Below are 16355 nucleotides of genomic sequence, written 5' to 3' on the forward strand. Positions count from 1 at the left end.
AGAATTATAGCAATCTTTAAATCCAAAAGAGAACCTTGAGAGTATGTAGTCTAACCATCCAATGTAGTAGGTAAAGAAAAAGAGATTCAGAGAGGCCAAGAGGCCTGTCCTAGTCCAGCTTGCTTTCCAGCCACACCTGCATGAAGTCCTTCTTGGTACACTGCACTCTGTTTCTGGTCACACACAGGGACAGTGGTTAATCTTGTTTCATCAATACTTCTACTTACCTCCTCCCTTCCCCATTATTTTGAAGGCAATCCAGATTATATCATATGATTTCATCTATAAATATTTTAATATGTATTTCTTAAAGATATGCACTTTAAAAGAGGATGATCCCAATGCAATTATGACACCTAAGAAAATTAACAATCTATAATAATAAAAGTGTAATATGCAAATTAGACCTGACGTCCTTCTGGACGAAGCAGGGGCTGCGAGGGAAGCCCGGGTCCCTGGTGCCTGCTGGCAGCCGGAGGGAAACCAGTGCAGCAAGGCAGGGGAAGAAAGGCCTACTCTTGCATGAATTTCATGCATCGGGCCTCTCGTAAGTCTATAATACCATGCAATGCCCATATAGTACTCAAATCTCCACAAACTCATGAAATGTGATCTCTTTTGACAGTTTGTTTAAATTGGCATCCAAATATGAGCATTTTACCTCTTAAGTCTCTTAATTTACACCTCCACCCTCTTCCCTACCTGTCTCTCCTTGCATCTTATTTATTGAAGGCACCAAGTTGTGTTTTACTAAATGAATCCCATTGTGTGCTCTGGGATTCACAGTGCTTAGGTCTAGAACTGAGCTGCCCAACATGGTTGTTACTGGCCACAGGTAGCTATTGAAATTAAATGAAAAATTATGTTTCTCAGTCACACTGACCACATTTCCGGTGTTTAGTTGCCACATGTGACTAGTGGCTACCCTATAAGACAACACAAATATGGAACATTTCCACCAGTGTAGAAGATTCTATTGGATGACACTACTCTAGAGGCTTTATAATAAAGTCCCATGAGGTATCTTTGGAGGGAAGAGACACTGAAATCTCATCCACCCAGTGTTTGGCCCACAGTTGGTCTCCTTTTCCTTTTACAACACTAACTACAAAAAAAAAAAAATGCTATTTTTGTAGTCAGAAGCTCACTCTGGCTTTTTTTATTTTGATCTTTATAACTTACTTTATTTAAGATTGTTCAGTCGTTAGTCATTGCTCAGTAAGTCTTGCAATGACCTTTAGCCTAAAGCAGTACCATTTTGACCTGTCCTGTGGAACTCAGAGCTTCCCACTCCACAAAGCCAGTGTTTTAAAAACTTCAAATGAAACCCCTCCTGGAAATCTGTGCTGGGCACAGCATGAGAGAGGAATGGGGTAGAGCAGGGGAAAGAATAAAGTGGGAGTGCCCAGGAATAACTAAGAGTGGTATCCATGTTTTAAGCATTTTTCCCCTCATTTTTCTTAAGATATTTATTCTAACACAATAAACCATGATGCTAAAATGCAACCTTTTCTTTTAGGCCTGCCACATTTAGTAGGGTCAACATCTTCTACTCCACATCTGGGCTTCTTTGGGGTTGAGCATGTAGGGTAAATTATAGAGGTAAGGAACTAATTGAAGACACACTTCGTAAATTTATAAGTGGCCAGAGAGAGTGGCCAGTGTGGAGATGGGCAGAAGAGTATGTGTGAGTGCCTGTGTGTGTGCATATGAATGTACACATGTGTCTCGTGAACAACACAAGAGAAAGAACAACCTAAAGGAGGAAAGATCTGCTACGTCTTGAAGCTATTCACACTTTATTGTGTCTGAACTTCAAAATGAAGCAGTTCTGAAGGCTATTTAGTGGCGGCAGTACAGGACTTCCTGAGACCAGAAGTTTGGCTCATAAACTAAAGGAGCATCTGGCCAACAGGACGTGAAAATAGCTCTTTGCAGACAATAGCCTAGTAGTGGGAGTGTAAAGGATTCAGAAACACCTGGCTGATGTTTCCCTTCAGGTTCCCAGAGGATGGACTAGTCAAGTGGACATCATCAGGCAACTTAACAAGTCCAGAAATTTGGGGCGGGGGCTAGGGGAAGAGAATTAGAGAGATGGTGTTATCCTAAATAGAGTGTCCCAGAAAGTAATCCTCCCTGCTGACAGAGGAGGAAGGTTAGGAGTAAAATAGTCCAGTTCAAGGTCAAGACATCTCTTTTTGGAGGTTGACAGTACATGTGAATCATCCCTACATTCAAGTACCTATCAAGATGGCTTGATAGGGAAGGCTGTTTGTCATTCTATTCATTCAACATTTTCTACAAAAAGAGAAAGTACAGCCTAATGCTAAACTGAATCAGATCAAATGTCAAAGGGTCATAAATAATAAAAGCTGTGACAGGAAAATTCATATTGTGACTCTGCCATTAGACTTCTGAGTGGATCTCCCTAGTGGCATGAGCCTTAGTTTCCAAATCTTAAAAATGGGAACAGGACTACTTCATGGATTGTTGTGAAGATTGAAATAATAGAAATAAAAATGCTCTGTAGCTGTAAGATATTTAATCAATGTTTATTTTTATTGTTTTTAATTTTAATAAGGAAAAGGGGAGAATAAATATTGGGTACTAAGTCATGTCCATGGCATTAACGGTCCCCAATCTCCACAGGCAAATATGACGCCAGGTGTCACTGAAAAGGCGAGGCTTAGGGCAGCTGGCATCCCGTGCTCAATTTCTTCTCTCTCCCCTCCTGCAGCCAGCTCCTCCCTGAAGAAACGATTCAAGAGGCGGGAGATCGAGGCCATCCAGTGCGAGGTGCGCAAGATGTGCAGCTACACCAAGATCCTGTCCACCAAGAAGAACCTGGACCACGTGAACAAGATCCTGAAGGCCAAGCGGCTGCAGAGACAATCAAAGACAGGCAACAACTTCGTCAAGAAGCGGAGGGGGCGCCCCCGAAAGCAGCCCAGCCAGTTTGATGAGGACTCCAGAGACCAAATGCCGGTGCTGGAAAAATGCATCGACCTGCCCAGCAAAAGGGGTCAGAAGCCCAGCCTGAGCCCGCTGGTGCTGGAGCCTGCCGCCAGCCAAGACACCATCATGGCCACCATCGAAGCGGTCATCCACATGGCCCGGGAGGCGCCGCCCCTGCCCCCGCCGCCGCCACCTCCCCTCCCTCCCCCGCCCCCGCCCCCGCCGCCGCCCCCACCTCTGCCCAAGACCCCCAGAGGAGGTGGGAAGAGGAAACACAAACCGCAGCCTCCAGCTCAGCCCCCGCAGCAGCCGCCCCCGCAGCAGCCCCTGCCCCAGGAAGAGGAGGTCAAGGCCAAAAGGCAGAGGAAGTCCCGAGGGAGTGAGAGTGATGTCCTTCCCTAGGGCGGGGCCGGGCATCTGAACCTGGGGCTGGGGGAAAGGACGCCTGGGAAGGCCCCCGCTGCAGGGACACCCTTGCTCTGCTCTCCAGAAGCTGGGCGGGCAGAATCGGGCCAGATGACGGGGTTGCGCCATCAGGAGCTCTTGGGAAAGCAAAGCAGGGGGGGCGCCTTCAGAAGAAGCTAGTCTGTGCTTTACGGCAGTCCCCACCCCAGCGGCACTTGGCTACGGCTAGATCCTGGACAGGCCAGCGAGCAGAAGACCCACGGAGGAGGAGAGAGCTGGTGGTGCCCATGGCCCCCGGACCTCCCATGTCCAAGGTGTGCCCTTGATGCCACTGCATTTGCTGACCAGGAAAACGGAAAGGGAAACACCCTCGATTAGGGAACATTCCAAGGGCAGAAAAGCTGCAGATGTCTCAACTGGCTTTGTTGTAACCCACTTCCATTTAATTGTGTTTTTTTTTTAATTTCTTTGGGTTTTTCAAGCTGGGCTAGGCTTTGGGCACCAACATGGTCTTCAGGTGGCCGGAATCTTTCCGTTAACGATACAGTTTCTCAGATGGACTCATGTCATCAGCAGGTGGGATTCTAGTGATAGGCAGCCTTAGACTTGCATTCGTATTCTTCTGTGAGCCTCTCTATCACACATACGCTGATAGTGAGCATCGTCTGTTCCTCCTTTCCCTTTGCCCGTTAGGTACTTCCGTATGCCTTTTCATTAACTTACCTGCTGCCTTCTTTTCTTTGGTACACACCCGAATAACGTAAACCTTAGCTGTGTTGTAATGTTCACCTTGGCATGCTGTCCCAGGGAACTCGGCTTTGAATCCCAATCCTTGTATTGCTAGAGCCTTTTTAATAAGTGATTTAGAGCACCCGAGGATCTGTTGACCCAGGCATCCGCCAGGTTATTTTTATACTTAAAACATATCATCAGAGAATAGGCAGAATAAGATGGTTTTGAATACCCCACAGCAAATGGAATAACTCACAAATCACCAAAAACTGAAACCCCAGGCACCAGAAAGACAAGTGTTTAGCAATGCCTTGGTATGTGATTTTTTTTTTCTTCATACAAATAACTATCATAGGTCATGGGAAAAAGGAAACAAAAGGACAATAGGAGAAGTCCATTATCTCTTGATAATTATTTCTTAAAAGCAAATGGGAGTAAGTGTTCTTATCTCAAAAAAAGGGAAAGCTCCGAGGGTATCACCACTCCAATTGTATTGAGCCACCTTGGACAAAAGATCCAAATTGTGGTTGCCTTAATAAACTAAAACATTTTTGTACATAATGTAATTATAAACCTATCAGTCTGCATGGATGCAAACTGTGTGTGACAAATCGTCTTTTAAATGGTCAATTTCAACTGTACATTTCTCATCCAAGTTGTACTCTAGTCATTGGTTTAGCGTGGACAGACATTCCATCTCTTATTACCCATTTCCACAGCCCAAGTAAAACATGTTAAGAAGACTCAGAATGAGTATGAAGTCATCCCATTGCCGTAGATGTTTTCTAAAAGTCGGATGTGGAAATTTCAAATGAGTATTTTCAATTTCCTCCTCCCTCCCCCCTTTCCCTTCCCCAAGACATTGAACACCTGGCATGGTAGAGTATAAAAAGAGAGACAGAATTAAGTTTTCTAATGGGAATTAGAATATCTTGTTTGCCTCTACGTTCAGCTTCTTTACAGGAAATAGGGCTGGCTGGAAATTGTATTATTATTGCAGAACACAACATTATTTCCTTAGAGAGAGATGGATTTTTGTTGGAAACATAAGAGAATAAGAGAGAGGGTATCTGCGGGAGGGAATTTTAAAATTCCAAGTTAATATGCTGACAAGCATCACTGCTCTGTCATGGTACCAACAGTTGTTCGAAATTACCCAGGGAGCCGTCTGTTCTGCACTGTTGCCATGGGCTTCCCATCATTTGCTGCCCAGTAGGTCAGTCGCATTTAATCCCAGCAATATGTAAGTTTAAAGGAATGCATCCTCCCGGACTTTAAAGCTTGTATCATAGAGACTCAGTTTGTGACCCTGCTTGACCTTTGGCATTTCACACAAGTTGAACAGCAAAATCAAACCAGCCACTTTCAATTTGTCATTCCCAAGCCATGTCTGAGTGGCTCCAAAGTCACCAGAGAGGAAGTTTTAAATTAGCCCCACTCACCCCATCATTGCTAGGAAAGAGCAACCATTTTCATTTCAATTAAGCCACGAAGAGGGTTCTCTCCTGTTGGACTTTGAGAATCATTCCCTTCATTCTTTCTTTTGCCCTTCTTCTTCGGGTGGTATACTGTTTCCCCCAACCAAGTCTGGGAGCAGATTAAACCTTCCTGCAGAAGAGAATGAGCTGACACACTGAGCTGCTTAAAGAAGGACCCAAAGCTTAATTGGCATTAACCTCTAGTCTGAGAAATTTTAAATAAGCTTGAAATTTTCAAGCCAATGAAAAGTACTCCAGGAGAAATACAGCAGAGTTGCAACGTAGACATAATTCAATTCTTCAGTTTTCATGTGAGTTCAATGCAAATCCTCTACTTCTACAGCCCTAAGAATAGACTGGAAAACTGCAGAGGACCCAAACTAAGACCTGCTTGAGGTCCAGTCACCTGCACAGCTGACCCTTCACCACACATATTTCTCCCTCATTGTCACACATTACTTTTTTTTTTCTTTGCTTTCCATTAACATATCTCATCTGTACCAACATTTTCTTACGTTCTAACCACCTCCTTTCCATTTCCCTCCCTTTCCTGTCCTTGCTCAACACTGGCCCAATCTGGATTCATTTTCTTGTTGGTTTGTTGGTTGGTTGGAGAACCAGATCTCCTGACCTGGTTCTAGCCTGTGTCTAGCCAGCCAACACTGCCTTCTGTGACCACATTTTTATGTAGCAAAGATGTCCTTTGGAATGCCTCAGACTCCCTAAACAGCTCCAAAAAGTATTTCATAATAAAGAAATCACTTAGTGTTCTTGCTTTTCTGGAAAACTTGCCTTCAGCAATCGGGAGGAGTAAGCCTACTTACAATGTAGGGAGTCTAACTAGGGCTGAGCAAAGCTCCCTGGAGGTGATTATGGGTCTCTGATCCACCTTTCTGGGTGACTAGGAGCCACTTGGTTTTCAATCCCTCATCTCAAATGAAAGGAACAGAAGTTTAACTTCCTCTAAGGCGTGGCTCTGGCTAAAACCCACAGAAGACAGATCTAAGGAAAGGAGAGAATGTCATGGGCTGGTTTGTGACGTGGCAGGACCCGAACTCAACAGCCACTAACAGGCCAGAATAGGTGACTAAAAGCTGACAGAGGGTTCCCATGTTAACTTGGCTGCTGTCTGGAGTGGGGGGGGGCATCTTCGATGGCAATCAGGATTTGTGTTCTACACATTGCTGGGTCTATTAACGTGATAAGCAAGTGGTGACAATTATAGTATAAGGTGATGTACGTGCAGATCATAAAGGATTTGGTTTTAGGACTTAAGTAGAAAATCCCACTCTTAACAATATTCAGATAAGGAGCTTTTGGAGAATATTTTTCCCTACCACTAGGAAGATTTACCTGGGAACTGTGTAAAGTCTACATATATTTCCAAAGCCTTTAAATGCCAACTGTAGCATGGAGAGAGAGGGGGTGGCAGAAGCCGAAATGCCTCAAAAGCCATTTAAGTGTTACATTGCAGGATTTTCAGTCCTCGTTATGTAAAAGTAGATAAATATAGACATTACTCTCAACACTACCCCGTAGTATCACAATGGTCCAAATGCCAGAGCTTACAGATAATGTCATCACAGTGCCTAGAAACTCGAACTGTAATATATCGTAGCATTTTCGTGGTGTTTTTTAAAGTTTCTTTCCACAATGCAAGGCTCCCCCTGCTTCTTGTTTCTTGGAGAGTTTGCCCCACGGATGAGTCTGCCTTCCTTGTTGGGCTCAGTCATTTGGGGAACAGTCTTAGAAGCACATATCAACCAAGGAAGAAACTTCCTGGAAATCTATCGCCCACTTGCCCAGGTATAATAAACACTAAATGGGGGGAGGGGGGATTGAAAAAAGCTGCCACTGGTCAACACAAAAGGGCAGTTCCAACCTAGGTTGGCATCTTTCTTTTTCTTCCTTTTTAAAAAATATCTATTTCTTAAATAATAATAAATGCACATGATGTGTTAAATATGTATATATATATTTCAAAAGAAAAAAATGGGGCACAAGATTGTCTTACAAGTCGTGCTGGCTAATTTTTAGTTTGTATTCATAAGTGGTTTTTAAAAGCCTTTTTTAAAGTGTAATTTGCATGTTCTACTTTGATTGTATGTAAACATATTTTAGAACAAAAAAATGTATTTGTATTTTATTGAATATAGAGGCAAGAAAAATTGTACATTGTTTGAAATGTTCTTTTTGTAACAGTTTTTATTCATAAAGCATTTTTGTACATTTAAAATGAACATGGACTTGCTGTTATTTGAGGCGTAGATACATCTGGCATGCTTTACTGTCATGCTCCTCCATGGTCTTAGATGTTGGGTTTTAAACATTTTTTCTAAAAGAAAGCTCAGTCTTTTTTGCTACCAGATCAGGTTAGCACAGTATAGAGCACTTAACTATTAAAAAAAAAGTTAATCCTATTCATATGTTATTCATTGTGTGAAATTAAAGACATTCAATTCAGTCTAACATGAGTTGTGAATTCTTTTGTTTTCTTTTCCATCTGGTTCACATCACTAAGCAGTTTAAGAGCATTGGAGGGTCTTTGCTCACACCAACTGGATATAGAATCATTGAGAAAATTCTAACCCAACTTTTGCCTTTTTGTATGAATCTGTGAAGTCCATTGTGGGCAAGATTTGAGTCTGATTTGCTGGGTTACTGTTCAGAATCTATCACACCTGGACATAAAGCCAACGCTGATTCAAAGAACCAGCGAGTCTTCTGCTAAAAACATTAAAAATAGATTTGTAAGGTGTTGGAGACCCATCCTGTCCTAAACTTTTAGAAGAGCATTGTGGATGAAGATTAAGCTTTTTACTACTATCCCACGATGTCAGATTTCTGAAGACTGGATCCCTGGCTGGACGTCAGGTTTGACTGGAGTAAGAGGAAAGGCTATTTAATCAACCACAGGAAGTTCCTGAGGGCCCCTCCATAGTGGACCAGTGTGGGCAAGCCAATGCAGGGAATAAGCAGGAACGTACAAGACAGGCCTGTGGAAAACGAACCAGCAGTTCTGAGCAGAATGAGGCATGTGGTAAGCATGCTGGGGTCTCAGAAGAAGGCCCAACCCCCAGACTGGACTATTCTCTACTGTTCTAGGTTTTAGTGTCTATTCCTAAGTGGATTTCAAAAGCCCTTTTTCAAGTGTCACAGGTTCTACTTTGAGAATATAAATGTAAACATGCATTCATTTATGTATTCTTCATTTCCTTTATCTTATGTGCCTCTTCCAAAAACAAGCAAGGTAAGTAGGAAATGTTCTGAGCAGCTTCCCATCCCTAACCATCAGTCTGACTCACCATGATATTTATTAGGACTTCTGGTATTTGCAGACCCACAGTGGAATAAGGGAAGCCTGGTGGAACGAATGGAAGTCTTCCCAAGTAGATTATTAGTAGATTATGAGGGCAGCCTCAGGATGGTCAGAGCACTGGTGCTTTAGGTTGCCTTCTGAGATTGACTTCAGTCAGCACCCTCTTAGAAAGTAGGATTTTCCTCTCCTCTGCCTACTATATTGCACGAAACCAGGCAAATTTAAAGCATTAGAGCATCTTCTTTCTAACTCGGGTTCATTAGAGCAATGGTATTTCTGAAATCAGCAATGCCTTCAGAGAGTGCCTTTAATCTCTTTCTACCAGCTTCTCACCCAGGGACAAAGCTGTTGCCTTAAAAAGGATTGGCGGCTCAACTTTTAGGGTTTTTAAATCGGTCCAGAGAGTCGCAAGGTGCAGATAAAGATTCTCAGGAAAGTCTGATGTGCTCGCACATGTGGCTGGCATGAATCAACCTACCAATAAACAGGTGGAAGGAATATATATTTTGCAATTTCTCTGCAGCTCACTTTTATTAATTTTTAAGACCCTATTTTACCAGCAAGGCAGAATCTTAGTTTCAGACCTGGGGAATCTTTTTCTAACCTGGAGGGGAAGAGAGGAGGGGTCATTTAGACAGCCTTACTCCAACTTGCTTCCAAATTGCCTCTCTGTGCCCAAGACCTTTCTATTTCCTTAGTTTCTAGGTTTTTGAAACTGAAAAGCCAGGGGGAAAAAAAACCCACAAAAAACTTTTTCATTTCTCCCCTGTGCTTTGTGCTGTCAGGAACATGCCCCGAGGGGATGAGCACAAACCAGCCTGGCTGCCTGTATGGCGGGGAGGAGACTAACAGAAGAGGGGGCAAATCGGAAATCAGTTACCTCTTAAAAATTTTAACCTGTCACACGTGATAGGGAGTGAGGACAATGGGATGTGAAAAGCTAAAGGATGTGCCCAAGGTCCTGAAGCCTCTTTGTAGGTCAAGTGAGATAATGAGTGGGTGTGGAAGGCTTTGGGAAGGAGCCGAACAGTGTGCAGTTCCGTCGTTTGTGATTAAGTAGTGCTTTTCACTCTTGTGGAATATGCCAATATCCACGTTTTTAATTGTTATAAGGCTTTGGCAATAAACTTCCCTGAAGTGTCACTCGGGCCTTTGTTTCCAGGATTAATTAAAGGAAAACTTGGTTCCAAAGTGCTATTGGTATTCACATGTGCTACAATTGGGAGGTAACAAATGGAAATGTTAAAAACAAATGAGAAGAGTTAAAACCATGCACATTCTCTCATGGTTAAGCTTGATATTTTAAAACCTAATTATCCTCTTTTTAGTGGACAGAGTACATTTAGTCAGCATGCCTCCTCAAGCTCCTCTCGGTGGGACGGTTTCTCAGACTTTCCTTGTTTGTGATAACCTATGATTTTGAGGAGGACTGGCCAGGTATTCTGTAGAATGTCCCTCAATTGGGTTTGATCTTTTCTTCACAAGTTCTTAAGAAGGTGATCACAGCGGTAAAGCGTACACACTATCAACATTGCTTTCGGCTGTTATTAACCTTGACCACCTGGCTGAAGAAGCATTGGTACAGTTTCTCCACTAGGTGTGCTCATTGCTATTAGGGCATCATTACTTCTTGGCCCTATCAGCTGGCCAGACAAGGAAATGTATGTGTGTATCACAATCTCTATATGTACACTATATATACATATTGTGATATGTAACCATCTGAATCTGTATTAAGCTAAACATGAGTCTAAACTGATATCTTGATAAATCTAACTCTAATACATCACCACATGAGTCATTCTAGCCTTCTCTTTTATTTTTTTTCAAAAGAAATAATCTTTTAATGCATTTTAAGAGGATAAAATAACCAAACTCAATTATATACGTACATACAGGAGTTCAATAAGAATATGGGACCCTAGGACAAATTAGACAGTTGAGGTTTATATGCAACCTCGAGTTAAGAAGCAAGAGGGGTGGGGAGATAATGATTTGGGACTTCAAAGGGGAGGAAGGCAATTCACAGGGAGATGGAGAAGCAAATGTTTTGTAAACAAAGGGCACAGAGAGGACTTACCTTCCTTCCTAACCATAACCTTCCACTCCAATAGTGAGAAAGGTGGTTCTCACCTTCTGCCATTCATTTTCTCAGTTGCTTAATTTTGGTATACTGGCATCAGAGTAATTGACTTATACGTATCCTTTTCAAATTGGCTTTTTTTCACTTAGCATAATTTCTTTGAAGTTCATCTGACAGTTTGTGTATCAGTAGTGGGTTTCATTTTATTGCTGACTAGTACTCCATATTTACTATAAATAACCACAAGGTTCTAGAAAAACTCTCTAAACTCTCTGGGTCTCTGGGGACATTTCACTTTATTTTTAAAACCTTATATTATAAAATAAAAGCCAATATAGAAACCAAGCAAAATATGGCTTTATGCATTGTTATAAGGTAAATCATCTATAAGCACCAGCCAGGTCAAAAAAATAGAACCTATCCAGCTACCCTAGACTTGCCTCCGTGTTCTTCATCCCAACCCAGCCCAACTTTCCTCCAAAAGTCTCCTGACTTTTATAGTGATCACATCGGAGAACTTCATGGTTTTATCAGTCAAGTATACTTCCCTAGACACGAACAATGTCTTATCCACTTTTTAAAGTTGATATGGCTTATAGGTCTCTTTGAATCTACTCGTCTCCCCTACCTCCCTTACTTTCTTGTACATGGACCTGGTGGAGAACCTTGACTGTTTGACCTGCAAAGTTGCCCACTATGTGGATGTTGCTGAAGACTCATCCCTGGTGTAGTTCAGTGTATTCCTCTGTCCTTGGAATTCCCTGCACATTGGCAGCTAGAGTCAGAGCTGGAGCCTGAGGTAGCTGGATTCAGCTTTGATCCCTTTGGAAAGTTTGGGGGTGGAATTGTATTCATTCATCAAAGAGGTACATAATGCCTGGTTGTTTCTCTGTAATGTTAATAGCTCTTGATGCTTAATGCCTACTAGATCTACTCACTTAGTAGGATTGAAAAGTGGTTGATGTTTTAATACTAGCATTATATTTTACTGATTAGTTGGCATGCTTTTATATGGAGATGCTTTTCCTTATCCCTTCTTTGGTTACCTCTCATGGAACAGTTTATATAAGAAAAGCAACACAAAATTGTGGTTCTTTATTTTATGTTAAGAATAATGAATTAGTTCCCGACCACCCTCCAAAAGTGACCGATTTGTCTTTTTTTTTTAAATATATATATATTATTCTGAACTCATGAACTTAAACATATTTGAAGGGTTTCACTCCATTGCAATTAGTATCATTACTGAAGTTCAAATGGGCCCATTTGTGGCCAGTTGGAATCTCTTCCAGTTGGCTCCTGAATTTCTTTTATATAACCTCAGCAGTTTTACATAACCTAGTAGACTTTGATAGCTTCTTGGCTATCTGGTGTGACAAGTTGTTCTAAGCTCATCTTGCAATTATTCTGTTCAGATCTTAAATGAGCCATTTTTCTAAGAACTCTAGTTTTATTTTTAAGTAGAAAACTATTTCAAGAGCACAATCTTGGCACTAGGAATAGACAGATGATTGATAGATGGATGGATAGATTGATAGATAGACAGAAATAGATAATCTCAAATAAATTTGAATTGAAAATATCAATATGAACTTGTTTTAGGTATGTGTGTTCCTATTGATACTTTTAATTCAAATGTATTTCAAATTCCTGGATTTAAATTGGAAGAATATTTATTAAAACATGCATTTGTACATTCTTTCTCTTAGATCAAGAATCTTAAGAACATAAGGGCAAAAGAAATAGGGATCCATAATTATTCATTTTTTACTCCACATCATATGTACAAGTCTCAGTGAAACAACTTTAATACTATCATTAGGATGATTTCTGACAAGATGGGAAAAATAGTATGTGTTTTCCTGCTCCCATAGTGGATCTATGTCTACATCATCAGAACAAACAGAGCATATTTCTTACTCTCTTTTCACACAGAGATCATCTTAGTTTTAAAAATAACTGACTATTGAATGCTTGCCACCATTATTATGTCAATGCCTCCTCAGCCATTTTGGTGTCTGATGCTCACTATCAAGTCAATTCTTACACAAAGGCTCATGGGAATACAACATCCCAAGTTCTCGCAGGTAACTAGGAATTGGTGTCTTAAACTTGAAAGTCTGTTGGATTGAAAACACAGCTTCCACCAGGATTTGAGGAGAGAAAGAATGTATCTAATCAGCTATTTTCACTGGTGTACACAAGAATTTTTAAAATATGTAAAACCTGACTACTTAGTCAGGGGCACTGACCTCTTTCTCCTTAGATTGTCAAGTAAAAAAATGACAATAACCAACACAACAATAGCTATCTGGTATGGATGGCTCAAAATTATCCCTATTTATTTTGTCAGATCAGCAAAAAATAGAATATATGTTTTGGTTGCTGCAGAATTTTAGTAATTAGTTTATCTGTGTTCTGAGATGAAAAAGGTTGAAAATCACTGATCTCAGTGTAGATAGCACCTGAGCCTGACCCGAAAGGATGGATGGAGACTGCCTGAAAAGGCAAAGAATAAGCCTCCCTGGCGTGGGTCACAAATGGAGGGAAGAAAATATAAGCAGACCTGCTGTAAGAGTTATGCACATGGTGCGATTATGGAACAGAGAGGAGGTCAACCTGGAAGGTGGGGTGACATATCACAGAAAAGGAATAAAAGTATCAGTGGGGAATAGAAGTGAATAAATAGGACAGGATCATAATATAAAAAAGACAGAAAATCAAGACTAAAATTGCTGAGCATTTATGATACATTTTAAAAACAATAAACCAGGATTTAAAATTCCTGAGAGATTGGTTTATGGTTTGTGGGCCAAGTCATGTATTTTGATTATGTGGTTCCCTTTAATACTTAGTACCATTCACATAGAACCCTCTCAAATTTGCTGATTCAACACAATAATAAATTACGGTAAACCTACTCCAAAAAAAAGTCTGTGTGAGCCAATATAAATACAGTGGCTATAAAACAGGTGCTGGCACTCCAGGAAAGCATACCCATGATGGCTAACACAGTTGATATAAAAAATCCACAAACCAGGATGGCTATGAGTGACCATCAGTGTGGCTCAAAAAAAAAAAAAAAAAAAAAAAGCACACCACTTTCTAATATGTTTAAGAGATGTTATTTTCAAGAACCACTTACTGAGTTTAAACTCAGAGGGAGATGTCAGTACTTCATAAATGCTCTTTTCTCCATCTTTCTCTCCTTCTCTCATTTCCCACCAGAAGTGGGATACGTTTCTAATAGACCAGGAGTTGGCAAGCGAGGGCCACAAAACAAGCTATGCTGCCTGTATCCGTATGGCCCATGAGCTAAGAATAGTTTTATATTTTCAAATGTAAAAAGAAAAGAAGAAAGTAAAAGAATTAATGTTCCACATCCCGTGAAAGTTATATGAAATGCAAACATCAGTGTCCTTCTATTTGGTTTTATTTGAACTATTTGAACTAGCCTACTCATTCATTCGAATGCTGTCTGTGGCTGCAGTCCCACCACCACAGAGGTGAGTGGTGACAGCAGCGGACATGCAGCCCGCACAGCCTGCAATGTTTGCTCTCCGACCCTTTAAGAAGCCTGTTGGCCCCCAGAATAGACCGACTCAACTGTTACTCGTCAGGAAGTTAAAACACAGATCATTTGCACATGATTCAGTTCATCAGGATATTTGCCTTTAGCATTTAATCAGCTCCTGCACCTCATTTTTCTAACTTCTCACCTCAGTCACTTTCATCCCATCCTATGTTCCCCAGTCACTGGGCTTTCAAGCTCCTAGCTTAAGCTGTATTTATTTAGCCTCTTCTTGCTAACCCCTCAGTGTTTCCATTGTGGCCAGGTTTCCTGTCCAGCTAAACCCCCCTGGCCTCCCGAATTCCATCCTGAGCTCTATCAGGTGAAAGCACTTGCCCCTCTGCATTTTGGCCCTGAAGCCAGATAATCTAGTTCCAATTCATAATGAACCATCTCCCACTGTTATCGGGTGGTTGAGTGTCTGCTCCAGTCTAAGGTGAGCACCTTAGTGGCAGAGCCTATTTAGCATTTTGTTCTGTCCCTCCTACCCAAGGCCAGTCCAGCCCCTACATAGATAATCACTGTGTTTGTTGATTGACTAATTGACTGATTGATTGAGCAGCTGAGCCAATGGGATAGAAGCTTGGGGCAGCTCAGAAAGGCCTTCATATGAGGGCAGTGCCTCAGGCAGAGTTTGTTTTCTTTGTACTCTTTCTCTTGTGGGATCACTGGTTTTGAAGAGCATATGAGAAGGAGAGAAGATGGTGCAAGTGAACCAAGGCAATTCATCTCCATCTGCCTTCAATTCTCAAATGGAAAACATTTCCAGGCCTGCGCCTGAGAACCCGACCTGGTCACAGAACGTCCTGTCTTCCTCTTGTTCCATGAGCAGTGCCGAGTTGCTGCAGGCTCATAAATCCTGAGGGCCTTTCCAGCCGTGACGGCCGCCCTTCCAGGAAATGGACGGACGCTTTGAAACCCCCATCAAAAGAGAACATTGTGTTTCTGCACATCCAGCCCCGCGGTGGCCTGCTTTCTCCAGGTGCAGGTAGGCTGGGCCCCCAGATAGTCAGACGTGCTTTCTGCTTCCTAAGCTCCCGCCTTTCGGAAATGTGCAGGAAAACACAATTGCCTGACACTGATCGGTGATATGCTTGAGGGAACAGAGGTATTGTTATGCATTTATTAAATTAAATTTTCTGGGATGTGACCCAGAAAAGTGTTCCCCAGGGGCTAATACAAAGTGATGGTTGCAGAGGGGAAGCAAGGCAAACCTGTGCCCGGAGAGCAGTCCATAGCTGGCCACAGCCAAGCGTCTCCCTTCTGTGGGAGATCTCTCCCACCTGCCAAGGGGAAGAAAGTCTGGTGTTCAGCCTGGAGGTGGAGGGAGGAGGGAGAGAAGTGAAAAATCATCCAGGTTCGCGTGCATGTAAACCATGGCTTACCCAGTAGCCCTTGACACAGCCCCCCTCTCCCCACTCCCAGGCAGCTCTGTCTTGGTGCTGCCTTCTCTTCTGCTTCCGTTCCCATCAAGACTTGTATGTAGTGTTTCTGGCCACATCTGGAGTACTGAGTGTTTGGCAGCACATTAAAAAAGACATGTAGCAGACCGAGGATCGCGTCCTGGCTGGAAGGCAGAGCGCTGGATGTGAGAACTTGGGCAGGCAATACCTTCACTTCCCTGTTCTGTAAAATGAGAGACTGTGATATCTACCTGCCAGGGTTACGGTGAGAATGACATGAGACAGTGGCTGTGAAAGCACTTTATTAACCGCTATATGAGTGGAAAACATTATTAGTATGCCTGCCAATACTATGTGAACTGCTACTGTTACACTTACTACTATGACAACCATAGGGCCTGCTAATACT

General features: G+C 42.1%; 1 protein-coding gene across 1 annotated transcript in view; it reads left to right on the forward strand.

The window, feature by feature from the left end:
* SETBP1 (SET binding protein 1) overlaps positions 1–8031 on the forward strand; it is a 350135-nt gene extending 342104 nt beyond the window's left edge. Inside the window, exon 6 of the mRNA XM_028136083.2 lies at positions 2738–8031. Within this exon, the coding sequence (XP_027991884.2) occupies positions 2738–3357 (620 nt within the window). The 3' untranslated portion in view covers positions 3358–8031. The remainder of the gene's footprint in view (positions 1–2737) is intronic.
* The last annotated feature ends 8324 nt before the right edge of the window (positions 8032–16355 follow it).

The sequence above is a fragment of the Eptesicus fuscus genome, chromosome 12, assembly GCF_027574615.1.
Source record: "Eptesicus fuscus isolate TK198812 chromosome 12, DD_ASM_mEF_20220401, whole genome shotgun sequence".
Taxonomy (NCBI): domain Eukaryota; kingdom Metazoa; phylum Chordata; class Mammalia; order Chiroptera; family Vespertilionidae; genus Eptesicus; species Eptesicus fuscus.